This window comes from Melanaphis sacchari, unplaced genomic scaffold (genome assembly GCF_002803265.2).
Source record: "Melanaphis sacchari strain LSU unplaced genomic scaffold, SCAv2.0 Contig186_pilon_pilon, whole genome shotgun sequence".
Taxonomy (NCBI): domain Eukaryota; kingdom Metazoa; phylum Arthropoda; class Insecta; order Hemiptera; family Aphididae; genus Melanaphis; species Melanaphis sacchari.
The window spans coordinates 65,468-81,045 of NW_020270895.1; the positions used below are offsets into that span (position 1 = coordinate 65,468).

Consider the following 15,578-nt stretch of genomic DNA (forward strand, 5'->3'; position numbering starts at 1 on the left):
CCGCCGAACAGTTAAATGGTTGGCCTGATGAGAGCACTTTGGAAGCGGGACGTTCTGACTTAGAAGGAGCAGCGAGGAACTAGTATCTCAGTCACATGGGTGAACTTAACATTTTCGAAAAATTTTCTAAGTCGTTTGAAGCTATGTTTATGGCACCTGAAGGAGTAACAGAAACATCGAAAAGGATGTACGAGCGTGTTCAACAAAAGAATGAAACAGTCTTCGCTTATTTCCACGATAAAGTGCGAATGTGTCGCCGGCTGAAACTATCCATGAGCGAAACCAAGAAAATGATTTGCGTCGGGTTACATTCACGAGATTTGTCAAGTGCATTAATGAGTAATGTACATGTACTCGAAGAAGAGTTGAAGGCTGATATTCGTGAATTCAATAGTGTGAGTTTGATTCGTGGTGAACGTTTCCGTGACACGTCGACACTGGGTAAACAAGTACTTGTCGCGAAAAGTACTAGTGTACCAAAGGTCAGTATGGATACACAGGATGCAATTACGAGCATTCCAATTAAGAAAGAGTTCCGTAAAACTTATGATGGACCTCTGTGTTACAATTGCCAACTGACCAGACATGTTGCAAGGGATTGTACGCAACCACGACGACCACTTAAGTGCACTAAGTGTAAGTGGAGGGACATACAGCTAAATATTGTCAAGTAACCAATACGCCGGATGTGAGTTTAGTGAGTTGTCAAAATAAAAATAAATTTATGTATTACATGAAAGAAGTGCGTATCAACGACAACAAGAAAACTATGCGAGGTCTAGTCGATACCGGTAGTGCTTTTACTATTATAACGGAGAGTATTGCAAAATACTATGGCCTGGAGGTGCGACCTAAAACAGTAAACATGTATGTCTACGGAAATGCTCAATAGCAAGTTGTGGCGAAACACAGGCGACCATACATGCTGATGAAGTGAGTGAGCTCATCACATTGGTGGTAGTTGACGACCAAGTCCAACAATATGACATGATAATTGGACGTTCCTTTACAGACTGCGAAAATGTCACATTTATCAAAACAACAGATCAATTACGGTTTGCCTATGGTATAATGATGCCATATTAGGAGGACTATATAAGTCTATTAGTAAACAAATAGTGCGAGTAGTTTGCGAAAACGAAAATAAAGGTAAATGCAGGTGACCATGATGTAGAGGTAATGCTCATCAACGACGAAGACACTGAGATAAGACTGAACAGAGATCAATCAGTAGGAATTATCCGAGGAGGTCAGAAGTCTATTGAAAACAACCAAGATGTAAAGACACCCATAACTGCAGAGATGGTGAAGTACGGTTCGACGTTTTCCAAGGAGGAAGTAGACAGATTAGTGCAATTATTAAATCAATACCGCGAGTGTTTCGCATTTAATCTAAATGAGCTAGGGTGTACTGATGTCCTTGCTATGGATATTGTGGATGATGGAAAACCGGTATTGAGCGAACCATATCGAGCCAGCGCATCCGAACGAGAAATCATCAGTCGTATAGTACAGGAGTGGAAGGAGGCGGGCATTGTCACTGAAACAAAATCATCATATGCATCACCTGTGCTGTTAGTAAAAAAAAAAGATGGTGACGCAAGACTTGTGGTTGACTATAGAAAATTGAATGTTCAAGCGGTGAGAAAAGTCTTCCCTACTCTTAACCTAGATGAGCACCTGGAAACATTACACGGAGCAACGTTGTTTACAACACTTGACCTTGCTTCCGGTTACCTACAGGTACCTTTGACTGAAACAGCTAAAGAGAAAACTGCGTTTATCACACCTAGTGAGTCTGGACAATTCGAGCGAATGGTTTTTGGTCTCATCAACGCACCTTATGAATTTTCGAGGTTGATGCAACGAATATTACAACCACTGAAAAATAAAGTCCCTATGTGGTACTTGGACGATATTTTGGTATCATCAACATCATTCCAGGACATGATCAATCGGCTGGGTCAAGTATTCGACGCATTTAGGGAGGCGAAATTAACTCTTAAGTTGAGTAAATGTAATTTCGGATACACTGAGGTGGCGTATCTAGGATTTATGTTGTCAACAGATGGAGTGAGACCCGGTGATCAAAAGGCCATAGCCATACAACAATATCCAAAACCTAAAAACAAACATGAGGTGAGACGTTTCCTTAGACTATGTGGGTTCTTCAGGAGGTTCATTCAACGTTATGCGGAGGTAGCCCGACCAATCAATGACCTACTTCGGGATAACGTGCAATTTGAGTGGACAGAGTCTCAGGAGGAAGCGTACAACAATCTGAAGGACAAGCTGACCAGTAAACCAGTGCTCCAAGTCTTCAACCCTAATGCGGATACTAAATTACACTCTGACGCTAGTAGTGTGGGTCTGAGTGGCATGTTACTTCAACGAGGTGAAGACAAGAGGTTACACTTGGTGTATGTTGTATCAAAAAAAACTACCTCAGCTGAACGACATTACCACTCAAGCAAACAGGAGTTAATGGCAGTGGTCTGGAGTATGTGTAGACTGGGTCATATTTAATTGGGATTAAGTTTTTAGTTGTAACAGATTGTCAGGCAATTGTACATCTAAATACCCAAAAGACTCTGAACCCCCAAGTAACGCGTTGGGCAACGCTTCTAGGTGAGTATAAGTTTGACATAAAACATCGCCCAGGCAGTAATATGGATCACATTGATGCCCTAAGTCGTGCGACGACAAGCATGTCGCAAGACACTGAAACGGAACTGTTAGATGAATACATGGAAGTGCTTATTGCTATGACCGAAGAGGATCAGGTGATAGCAAGGCATCAGACAAATGTGAAACTTAAAGCAATCATGGGTATCCTTAGTCAAGAAGAATCTGATTGTACAACAATCGAAGCTGAACGAGTAAAAGAATACCAACTTCACCATGGAATGTTATATAGGAAGGTGACAATGGACCACAACGAAACAAGATTATTGTGGGTAGTACCTGAGTCAATGCGAAATAGCATAGTGGTAAGATTCCATGACTTGGCGGGTCGTTTTGCAATGGATAGGACATCTTTCCGTGTGTTGCGGAGTCGACCAGTTCTTCCGGGTTGTCCCGGAAACACTCAGCCCCCTTTTATAACCGTGAGGTTATCTCTTCCGGGCAGTAACCCCGGATGACTCCGGGGGTCCCGCCCGGGGCGCCGCCTCACCTCGGGCGCCATAATGAGTGACCGTCGCTGCCAGAGCCCGACGGATTATCGCCTGAGTCAAACCCCTTCTACTAAGGCGGTACTCCCATAACCACCACGAGTCCTTCCTCAAGTGTGCCTTTCCCGGTGCGGGCGAGCGCGTGTCCTCGGTGAGTCCACGCGGTCGTGCGCCTCGGGTCCGGCACCCCCGGAGCGTCGAGGCGCTATTAGCAAGCCGACTCGACAGGGCTTTCTCCGAGTCCCGTGGTACAAGGTTCGAACCCGGCGTTCAGACCCTCGCAACTGCCTTGTCCGCAAGCAGGTCGGTCGTGGCACCGCTGTGTATACCGCAACGACCCCCTTTTCGTGCGTACGGTTTTGCTCTTTATCGACAGATTGCCGTTTCTGCCGGTGCCTATCTCATATCAAGCCCCGAGCCGGCTGAATACGTGCACGTGCTTCGCCCGACGGGTGGTGGTCTGGCCCCTCTAGTTCGAGCTCTCGGTCTAGGCAAGAATTTATTCATAGAGAGTGAGGGCACCCAATTCGCCCCACGAGATGTTCCGTCCGTCCCGCCTCCGTGGAAAGCGGGCATTCAGTCCGTCCGGTGAGGTATCCCGTCCTCGCTCCCGGCTAGGCGGGTCTTAGTACGGAGAGCGTTCGACGATCCTGTGGGGGCGCCGTCTTAAGGCCCTTGATCCGGCTATCAGGTCCCGCTTCGCCTGCCACTATCCGGTACTTCGCAGGCTTTCGCCCCGCTGCCAACGGTGATAGCGACGGTCGTTCCGGCTAGGCCCACTCGGACGATTTGTACCCGCGTGGATAGGGGAGACTGTCCACATGTCTCTGGCAGTGCGCCGTGCCCTGCACGTACGCCCTCTAGCCCGTCGGCTATGGTTTTAAAATTAGGAGTCCGGGTCGTGCCCGCGGGATCGTCCTACATCTTTACGTTCTAGGACTTCCCGGGAGAAGTTTTTGAACGCAAGAAACATGGCCTCCGTGGAGGTCATGGTATCGCAGTCGCACGGCCAGTCCACACCTTCCGCTTGCTCTGCGACTGCGAGCTTGTTTCTTTCCTGGCTATATGCTGGGCAATCGTATAGCACATGCTCCGCGGTTTCCTCTGGAAGACCGCATCGGCAACGTGCCTCGCCTCGAAGGTTGAAACGACATAGCGACGAATTGAAATTCCCATGTCCGGACACGAACTGCGAGATGTAGTGATCCGGAACGAACCACGGCCTCTCTAGTCTGCGCCGGACGTCCGGGAACCAAATCGCCATCCGCCTGCCTTTGTCACTGGCGACCCATCTCTCCTGCCTGAGGCGTATGGTATTGTCGTAATACTGTTTCGCCTTTCCAGCAACGTCTGGCCCCGAATTGTTTCCTCTCCTTACGGCGCTCTTATCCCGTTCGATCTTAGTCAGCCGAACTAGTTCCAAGTCGAGGGGAGATACTCCGGCTATGACCTGGAGCGCCATCGTCGACGTGGCCTTATATGTGCCGTCATTGCCAGTAACGGGCGTCTTTGGGTGGTGTTGGCCTGTGTCCTGTGCCGGTATTGGGCCATGCAGCGCTCAGCCCAGACCGAGACCTCGTAACCCATACGCGGGAAAACACCAATTTGTACAGAATCCTTGTCGTGCTCTCTTTAAGGCCGCAGCTCGCCTTAGCCACGGATATTAGTCAACTGATTAACGCTACCGAGTACGCGGCCTTTTCCGCCAGTTGGGAGCTAAACTTCCTTTGCGGATCAAAAGTGACCCCGAGGTATTTCGCCTCCGGGGTCATTTTTACCTTAGTCCCACCAAGTCACAGGTCAAGGGGCTTACTTAGTTGGCCCTTGATCCACAAGGTCTGCGACTTGGCCGCCGAGAAGGTGAGTTTCCTGTCAGTGGCCCATCTCGACGCTATTTCTAGCAGCGCGTTCGCGCGTTCCGTGAGCTCCGAACGGTGTTTCCCGGAGATGAGTAGCGTGAGATCGTCCGCGTATGCGACTATCTCTGTCCTGGGGGGAAGATCGCCGGACAAGTGCGGGTTGACCGCATACCTCCAGAGGTCGGGCCCGAACTCCGAGCCCCGCGGTGAACCCTTTGTTAGGGTCGTCGAGAGTGTCATGTCTCCAATCGCCAAGTGGGCCTTTCGGCCGTCGAGGTAGCTCTTTGTCAGGGCGATCAACCCAGAGCCGTATTTTACCTTTTCAAGATCTTTTATCAATTGCGCCCCCCAGAGGCAGTCATTCGCCCCCGATATATCCAAGAATAGGGCTGTTCGATTATTTTGATTAATCAAAATTTCCTCCGATTAATCGATTTAATCGATTATTTTACGCATTAAAAAAAAAACGATTAATCGTAATATTGATTAATCGGTTATTAATCGAATATCGATTAATCTTCATTTCGATTAATTGTTTATTTGAAATATACAACAATAAATTAATAAACTATTTTTATAGCCATTTCCTGCCGTTCCTGATATTGGTTATTTTCTTATCTTCTATTATGATTTATGAATGATTTCAAATAGATGACGTTATATAAAATTAAAATGGTGCTATATTTAGCCTTTAGCAATCAAAAAAACATTTTATTTATATTTTATCTGTTATTTGTACTGGATCTGGGTTTATTACTTAGTTATTACTTAGTATTAGTGTATAAGTGTATTAGTATTACTATTACACATTTACACCACGGCCACTCGCCACTCTCCTTTCGCGCGACCGTTCACTCTTTAGTTTACTCTCGTTTAGTCTTTAGTATTTTCAAATCTCATTTCACTGTTCAGCGACCAGCATTTGGCCTTCGACGAGTTCGACCTTTGCGGCTTTGCTTAAGCGGTTCAAATGTTCAATTGCGACAAGAATACAAGATTATAAGAATAAGATTATACATTAAGATGTGTTCAGCTGTGTGGAATGCTTTCACTAAGTCCGAGTGTGGAACTCGGGCAACTTGTGAAATATGTTTCAAAGGCTATTCGAATTCAGGAAATACGACAAATTTATGGAATCATTTAAGTAGTACTCACAAAGCTGAATACCACGAACTAAGAAATTTAAAGAAAAAAGATCAAAGCAATACTATGACAGAATCACAGGAAAACGATACACTTGAGTAAGTAATAATTTATTATAGAATTTTACAATTTCTAAATTTAATTTACATAATATTTTAATTACATATTAATGAATAAATGAATAATGATTACAAATTGTCAACATTTTTTACATGACACTTGATCGTTTTATAAATTTATAGTTTTGGTAGGTAGGTGGCATATATCGTTGGTAGATATTTATTTCTGTATTATATAGTAATAGTACATACTATTATTATTATAATTTGTATCTTATTATAAATAATTAGGTGGGTACTCAGATTTTAATATTTTTTTTTTAGTTTTACAAAACAATTTACAATCTGTTAATAACTAGAAGTTAGAAGTTAGAACAATAAATAAATTTTATGGATAAATTAATGATTTGGAAAAAAAAATATGGATCAAAGAATTCTTTCAATTAAGCCACTTTGTCAGTTCAGATTTTAATATATTATATATATATATTTTTGAACTTTTTAAACAAAATATTGTAACTATATCAATTATCCCTTAAGGTGCCTAGTGTAAAAGTAAAACTACATATATAATTATTATTTACATAGGTACCTACTGCTGTAGCAATGTACAATATTATTTTAGGGATTATAAAACGTTTAACTTTTATAGCTAAACATAGAAAATTTCAAAGTTCCGTGTAAATAGGTTATATCTGGTTATATATAATATACAAACTATTTTATTCAGAATAATATCTAAAAACTATACTTAGTAATATCATAAGTAGGCTGACGCTGACTGACCGTTTTAGCTCAGAATCGTTTATCTTATATAGGTAATGATATTAATTATCATATCATTTATATAATTGGATTCAAATTTAACATAATACATTACAGTTACTTGTAACCTACATATATATATACATACACCTATATTATTTTAATGATTTTTTTATTTCATAGTTAAATATTACATTAAAATAATAATACACCTATTAAATATATTTAGTAGTAATAGTTAACACTTATACAGTAATACTAGTACTGATTACTAGTAGTACTATTAAAAACAGTATGTGAATTTACCTAAAATTACAAACTTTTCTAGAAAGCAATAAAATCATAATATAGCCATATAGGTAATCTGGTAATATATGCAATATGTATATTGTATCATATTTTATTATAATATTATTACAATAAGTATAAATCATATATGTATAATAATTTTAGAATAATAAGTTTTCAAAGTAATTAAGACAATTAAGTTTGAACAATTTGCATTATTATTTTTAGATTAACATCATCACAAGATACATTACAATTAACTGATTCGTCCTCCTCAGAAGTTTCATATAATAGTAATTGTCAAAATAATGTAACCAAGAAGTCTAAATTTGAACTTGAACATAAACAATCATCTATGAAGTCCTTCACTTTAACTCCAAATTCAAAACTGAAATTGGATAAAGTTCTGGCATATTTCATTTCTGTTGATATGATGCCTTATAATTTGGTAGACAAAGAAGGATTTAAACTATTTGTTAACGCTTTAAATCCTAGTTATCGACTGCCTAGCCGAACCACATTGTCTAATAAAAAAATTCCAGATCTATTCAAAGAAACTAAAATGAAAATGGAAAACATTTTATCTAGTACAATATTTTTATCTTTGACAACTGATTGCTGGACATCTGTAGCACAAAAACCATTTATAGCTTTAACTGGACATTTTATGGATAAAAGTATGAATTTAGGTAAAAAATTATAATTCAATGTAATATAAAATAACATATAAATAATTATAATAATAATAAATAAATTTTATAGAAACAATATGCCTTGGGTGTCAAGAAATGTCAGACAATCATACAGGAGAAAATTTGGCAGATGCTATACAGCTAATCTTACTAGAGTATGATCGAGAAATAAATGTTGGTATTGGAGCGATAACAACTGATAATGGGGCAAATGTATTAAAAGCAGTAAATAATTTATCAATTTCACATGTTTCTTGTTTTGGACATAGCTACAATATAGCTATAAAAAGAGTTTTCAACTTAGATCAGGTTAAAACTGCTGTTAATAAAATTAAGGCAATTCAGAACATTTTTGGTTATAGTTGGACGGCCATTAGAGAATTGTCCATTGAGCAACGACGCTATGGGTTACCAACTGTGAAATTTCCAACATATTCAAAAACAAGGTGGTGGTCATTGTTAGACCTAATAGAAATAGCCATATCTCAAGAATTAGCATTAGCATCATTTCTAAGAAGTTATAAAAATGGCATTCACAAAGACAAAATGTATAATGAAGAAGAAATGATTGTCTTAAAAACATTAATACATGTTTTACAGCCTATTCGACAAATTTCAGACAATCTTGCAGGTGAAACATTTGTAACAGCATCAGCAATTATACCAGTCATAAAAATTGTAGAAAATAAACTAACAGAAACTGCAACTAATGATAATGAAATTAATATTGATCAAACATTGAAAAAAACAGTTCTTCAAACAATAATTGATTTGCTTCATGTTCGTTACAATAATAGTGATATTTTAAAAATTTGTACAGTGCTTGATCCTAGATTTAAGTTTGACGTGATTTCTTTGGAAACTCATGATGCAGAAACCTTAGCAATAAAAACTCTTATTAAAAAAGAATGTATTGAAGCTTGGGAATATTGGATAAAAACTTCAAATGATACATTAATTATTGATTCCGAACCACGAACAAAAAAACAAAATATAGGATTGACCGCAATATTTGATACATTTAATCAAACACAATCAACTGATAGAGTATGTATTTTTTGTAATTTAATTTTTATAATTTTAAAATCAAAGTATTGCAGTAGGTAATGTGTTAATAATAATACAATTTATATCATGTTGTAGGAAATTTCATTATCTGATGGAATTGATAAAGAGATTGACGCTTATTTTCAAGTTCCGAAAATACCATGCAATCAAAGCTCTTCAACATGGTGGTTTTCAAATGGAAGTATGTTTCCAAAGCTTCAAATTATGGCTAGAAAATACATGTGTATACAAGCTACAAGTGTTCCCAGTGAACGAGTCTTCAGTAGAGCTGGAAATATTGTTACGGATCATAGAGCATCATTAAGTGATGAACACTGCTCACAACTTATATTTTTATCTATGAACAAGAAGTTCGTACTCAAACCGTTTCCTTAAAAATTGTATACATATTACATCTTATAAAAGTATAATACAAAGAAGTTAAAAAAGAAGTTTCTTGTAATCTTGTATTCATGTCTGTCTAGAATAAATCTTATGTCCTTGAAAACATTGTACTTTTTTAATATTGGTACAAGAACAATTTGTGGAAGTATTAATTACACATAACCTGAAGAATCTTTATGGATGCTTAGATTACATTTTAATCATAAAAAATATTTTGAACAATAAAGATTATATAGTTAGTTTTATTTAAGTTCAGCTCTAGATAATTATTATTGAACCATGATTTAATGATTATACAATTTTAAATCTAGTTTTGATTAATCGGTTAATCGTTAATTCAATTAATCGATTAATCTATTTTTGATTAATCGGTTAATCGCGATTCAGATGTTAAGTTGATGTCATTTTCAATTAATCGACTTTTTCATATTGTGCAAGATCATAATCGATTCCCCCAAAAAATAATCGAACAGCCCTAGGTACAAGCTATACCATCGGCACTACGAAAGCACGATGGAAGTTATACTAATACCATAGCGGAAACCAGCTCATACGTTTTAAATGAATTGATTCCTACTTCGATCCTGGACGTTAACCAGAACATATTGAAATTAATTCTACAAGACCTGTGAAGATAACAATTGAGGAATTAAAAACAATCATAATGCGACAAATGAACAAGGCTCCAGGTTACGATGGTATAACAGCTAATATAATAAAAGCAGCTAGGCTTTCTATAAACTTGAACCTACACAGGCTTGTTGACCAGTGTCTTGAATTAGGAAAATTCCCTAAAATATGGAAGACAGCTGATATAATTATAATACTAAAGAATAAAGACAGAGACCCTCTAATAGCAAAAAACTATCGACCAATCAGCTTGTTACCTGTCCTGGGTAAGATAGTGGAAGAACATATTTGTGACGTATTAGAGACTGATATAGGTCAAAGGATGAGCCACAACCAACATGGTTTTAGACCTGGCAAGTCAACTCCATCTTCCATAAAGTACTTACTTCATTGGACCAGTCAAAATGGGAAGTACGTCTTAGGTACCTTCTTAGACATAAGCGGTGCTTTTGACAACGTGAATTGGCTAATGCTAGTGTGTGACATGAAAGTCCTAAAATATAGCGACACCCTCATATCAATAACAAATAGCTATCTTGAGAACAGGAAAGCTATACACCGATTGGGCAACTCTGGTACAGAAATAACACTCACCAGAGGGTGCCCACAAGGTTCAACATTTGGTCCCCGCTTGTGAAACATCACAATGGACAATCTCCTACAATCAGTTCTCCCAACCAATATCCACATCATTGCATATGCGGACGATATTGCACTGCTAGTGGCTGGAGATACTAGAAAAGAAATAATCGAATTAACAGAAAAAGACCTCATCATAATAGGTAACTGGGCAGTGGCGGCTCTAGGGGAGGGGCCCAGGGGGCCATGCCCCCCCCCCCCCCCCCCGAAACCCAAAAAAAAAAAAAATAGGCGAGTTTAATATGATATGATATGCTTTTATGATATTATTAAATTATTTCGGGTTTTCCCGCATCCCGTGGCCGACCGCGATAGTATCTATCTGAACTGACCTTTTTTCTATTGTTTGTGTTTTATCGTCAGCGGCGTGTAGATATGAATAGTTCCAAGAATTCTCTATGTATCTATGTGTTCAGACGTTTTTCGTAGTTCAGAGTAATATACTTTTAATGATTGTAGCTTCATTTTACTACAGCGATTTTACGCGACCAGACGACCAATATGTATAATAGTTACCATAGTATAAAATTTAATCTCCGGCTCGCAATTTGCATTGTAATGGTACGTATTATTATAGCATATTCAATTATTTGATTAATTCTTTACTCTAAACTCTTTATTTGATTTCAATAAGTATTTACTGTATTATAACATTAGAATTTTTTAGATTATTAATTAGATAAAAAAAATGTTTTTATGATTAATGTTTTCAATGATTACAAACCATATATGTTTTATAAAATAAATCATTGTATACGATATCTACGGATAGTATTTTTTATAAAACGAAAAAAATTAAAAAAAACATTATTATAATCTAAAATTATAATAAAGTTACTAAAATGTTTTCCAACTTCCAATGTATGTTTTTAATGTTTTATAGGATAAAGAAAAAAATGTAACTTTTGGTGGTAGTAGGAAGAGACAATTATCTAAGCCAATAGATTTTTTTTTTACAAAAAAAACCAAAGGAAAGTACTGATAATGATATAATTCAACCTACTGAGATTAACGCTAATGCTGGTGAGCTATCAACGATATCTACAACCAATCCTACTGAAATTGAGATAATTGAAAACCAAACTATAAATATAGATAGTGCATTTGATTATGATATAGGCCGTTATTTTGGTAAAAATATTAAATTGAATGATTTCACTAAATTTCAATTGTTAGAAAATCCATGGTTTCCATCCAATACATATAATTTTCCTTTCTCACTACATTCAAAAGGTGGTAGAGACGTTAAACGTTTTGTTGGACTCCATCATCTTAAAGCTCATCACTGGCTTGTCCTCTCAGATCTTCATCGTGGTCTTTATTGTAAGTATTGTGTACTTTTTTCTGGTGAATATGGATCTCACCAGAGTGGTAGTCAACTAGGAAAGTTAGTAAAAAAACCACTTACGTCATTTGCAAAGCTTTATGGTAAAGATGGCTACCTTACAACTCATGAGAACTCAAAGTATCATAAAGATGCAGTTAGTGCAGGTAAAGACTTTTTAATAACATATCATGCCCCTCAATTGGAAGTCATCAACCAAGTGAATTCTCAACGGTTAGCTCAGGCACAAGAAAATCGGTCTCGTCTTCGTCCAATAATTGAGACAATTATTTTATGTGGACGGCAAAATATTCCTTTACGAGGACACAGAGATGATGGCTATGTTTTAGATCAAAATATTAAGACAATAGAATCATCAGAATCTGTTAGCAGTGCAAAGAACGATGGGAACTTTAGGGAACTTTTGCGCTTTCGAGTGGCCGCTGGAGATACCAAACTTGAGAATCATCTTAAAAATGCATCAGCCAATGCAACATACATTGGAAAGAACACTCAGAATGAACTAATAAATGCATGTGGTGAAGAAGTATTACAAAATTTAATTGAAAAAGTACATCAGTCTCGGTGGTTTTCAATTATTTTTGATGAGACTACAGATGCCGCACATAGAGAACAGATGAGTATTTCTCTAAGATATGTACATAATAAGACAATTCGAGAAGATTTTATTTCATTTGTTGATTGTTATGAGTCCATAAGATCTGAAGATATTGAAGGAAAAGAACGGCGTTTGTCTGGAAAAGTTCTAGGACACATTGTTATTGATTTTTGTAAAAAATATACATTTGAGTTGGAAAAAAAATGCGTTGGGATTGGTACAGACAACTGTGCAGTAATGTCATCGGAGATTAATGGTGCTGTTCAAGAGATACGTAAAGTAGCAAGTTATGCAAAACGTTGTCCCTGTATGAACCATTCGTTAAACAACTCTCTTAAAAGGTCTAATAATATATTGGCTTGCCAGAATACTATAAATAAAATGAAAGAAATAATAGCTTTCTCAAATTCATCCGCCAAAATAACTAATGTTTTTCGTACTCTTCTTGGTCGGTCATTTTCGGGGCTCTGTGAGACACGGTGGCAAGAAAAACATGACGGAACAATTCAGTTTTGTACTTATTTGCCTGAAAAATGTGAAGGCTTAGAAAAAATCACCCATTGGATTCGTTCTCCAGATACTTCAACAAAAGCACACTCACTTCTAAATACAGTAACTTCCAGTGAATTTATAGTTACAACATTTGCCCTTTCCGATGTTTTAGGAACAACACTTCCTCTTAGTCGATTACTACAATCTATTAAACTAGACGCTGTTACCGCTATCGATGCTTATAATGATGTTTTATCAGTTTTACAAACAAAACGAGAAAATGCAGATCCAGTTTTTCAACAAATCTTTAAAAAGGCACAAAATATGGCATCCAAATTAGATGTGGAAATTATAAAACCACGAATAGCAAAAAGGTCAGTTTATAGAGCAAATCAACTTAATTCAGATTCTATTCCAGAAGTATTTTATAGAATTTCTATCTATATACCAATCTTAGATTCAGTTATAAATGATCTACAAAACCGCTTTTCGGAAGATGTCTTAAACTCTTTTGACCTACGAATTTTGATGCCAGCTACAATAGATTTTGAAGCATTAAAAAAATCAGAAGAAGCAAATAAAACCAAACTAAAAATAATAAAATTGTCAGAGATTTACGGTGGTATTTTGAAGAATAATGCGATTTGTTTAGAAGCCGAGTATGATGTGTGGCTAGCAAAGTGGAATCGTGTGAAAATGAATAACGGCAAAATTCCAGAAACAGCTTTAGAAGTACTCGATGTGTGTGATGTTGATATGTTTCCCGCGATTCATACTTTGATTCATATTTTAGCAACTTTGCCAGTCAGTGTAGCGACGGCTGAAAGGTCCTTCTCGACATTGCGACGGCTTAAAACCTGGTTACGTACACGAATGGTTGAGGACAGACTCAATGGTCTCGCTCTTATGCACATTCACCGAGACATATCTATAGATATAGATTAAGTTATTGACAGATTTTCTAAAAATAAAAACCGAAAATTAGACTTTATTTTATAAATTGTAATGTAATTTTTATGTAATTTTTATGTTTATTTTGTATAATATTTTCAATGTATTGAAATGTGTATTTTATAATGACTAATGTGGGTAATATGTGTTAAATATGTGTAATTTTAATAAATATATTATTAAATATTAAAAAAAAGAAGTGTGATGTTTTTGCCCCCCCCCCCCCCAGAATCAAACTCTAGAGCCGCCACTGTAACTGGGGAACCGACAGGGGACTAACTTTTTCTAAAGAAAAATCGGTCTCTGTCCCACTTAAAGGCGGTTTGGTGCCTGGTTTCACCATGAAGTTCGGAAATTTCAGAATAAAATCTGTCCAATCAGCAAGGTATCTGGGTATTCAGATAGGTGTCGGTCTGAACTACGACCAACATATAGACAACGTATTGAATAATAGCAGTGACCTCTTTTCCCGATTAAAAGGTATTAGGAAATCTAAATGCGGTGTCTCCTCGGCACTAGCATTAATACTGTATAAAACTGTCTTCATTCCAAGAACAACATATGGCGTGGATGTGTGGTTCCCATCGCCATGTTCTACAATGATCAAAAACAGATTACAAACCACACAAAGAAGAATGCTACTGGCTATCACGACATGTTATAAAACCACCTCCACAATGGCGATGCAAGTGCTGGCGGGAACACCACCTCTGCATCACCACCTGGACATGGTAAAACGTGTTTTAAGTGGCATGGATAAAAATGAATCAAGGGACATATGTATACAAGACTGGCAACTACTATGGAACAGCACAACCAAAGGTAGATGGACATGGAAATTCTTTCCAAACATTGCAAAAAGACTTCAAATTCCTCTTCCGTTCGGACACTACACCTCCCAAATGGTTACGGGACATGGCGATTTCAACGCCAAACTTCAACAATTCAACTTAGTAGAAAATACTCACTGCTTCTGCGGAAACCTTAATGAAACGGCCGAATATGTTTTATGGCATTGTAGTAACCACAGTCAGCAGAGACAAATTGAAAAGTATAATCATTGGAGTGCGGAAACTGGCCATGTGAATACAGTTTCTTCCCATCTACTAGAAAAACGTGGTCAGGTTTTGAAATCTTTAGTAGAGAAGTTCTACAACGGAAAGAAAAGGATAGAGAAACCATTGAATAAAGTTATAAAAACGTTGTTTTAAGTAGAACATTTCCTACTTCAGCACAGGGCCCAGACATCTGGGATGGGCATGACGACCCCATGCTTCCCGAGTCTCACCGACCAGGGGTGAGTTCGTGACCGTGTAACAATACCAGTCATGAACACAAACCCGTACAGCGGGACTGGGATCCCCCGCTGCCGCAAGGCAGTGCCCGGTAGCCCAACAACACCTGGGCCTCTGAGAGTTGGACTCGCTGGGGCATGGTTTTCTGCTAGAAACGACCACTAGCGGCAACGTTAAGTCAGAGGTAGATGACATAC

At 37.9% G+C, this 15,578-nt stretch overlaps 2 protein-coding genes across 2 annotated transcripts; both read left to right on the forward strand.

Moving 5' to 3' along the window:
• Positions 1-4,722: 4,722 nt before the first annotated feature.
• LOC112592699 (zinc finger BED domain-containing protein 4-like) lies at positions 4,723-9,422 on the forward strand. The gene is made up of 8 exons (XM_025336853.1): positions 4,723-4,751; positions 4,811-5,033; positions 5,945-6,273; positions 7,516-7,809; positions 7,876-7,976; positions 8,050-8,610; positions 8,800-9,026; positions 9,123-9,422. The coding sequence occupies exons 1-8, from the start codon at positions 4,723-4,725 to the stop codon at positions 9,420-9,422; spliced, it is 2,064 nt and encodes a 687-aa protein (XP_025192638.1).
• Positions 9,423-10,707: 1,285 nt separating this feature from the next.
• On the forward strand, positions 10,708-14,080 carry LOC112592700 (52 kDa repressor of the inhibitor of the protein kinase-like). The gene is made up of 4 exons (XM_025336854.1): positions 10,708-10,843; positions 11,796-12,815; positions 12,867-13,708; positions 13,769-14,080. The coding sequence occupies exons 1-4, from the start codon at positions 10,708-10,710 to the stop codon at positions 14,078-14,080; spliced, it is 2,310 nt and encodes a 769-aa protein (XP_025192639.1).
• Positions 14,081-15,578: the final 1,498 nt, after the last annotated feature.

Coding starts and splice junctions, on each gene's coding strand:
- LOC112592699 (XM_025336853.1), top strand. CDS start 4,723: ATGCAGCGCTCAGCCCAGACCGAGACCTC. Junction 5,034..5,944: donor GCGACTTGGCCGCCGAGAAG/GTGAGTTTCCTG, acceptor TTCACTGTTCAG/CGACCAGCATTTGGCCTTCG. Junction 6,274..7,515: donor CAGGAAAACGATACACTTGA/GTAAGTAATAAT, acceptor TATTATTTTTAG/ATTAACATCATCACAAGATA.
- LOC112592700 (XM_025336854.1), top strand. CDS start 10,708: ATGGACAATCTCCTACAATCAGTTCTCCCAACCAATATCCACATCATT. Junction 10,844..11,795: donor AAAAGACCTCATCATAATAG/GTAACTGGGCAG, acceptor CTATAAATATAG/ATAGTGCATTTGATTATGAT. Junction 13,709..13,768: donor CATTAAAAAAATCAGAAGAA/GCAAATAAAACC, acceptor GGTATTTTGAAG/AATAATGCGATTTGTTTAGA.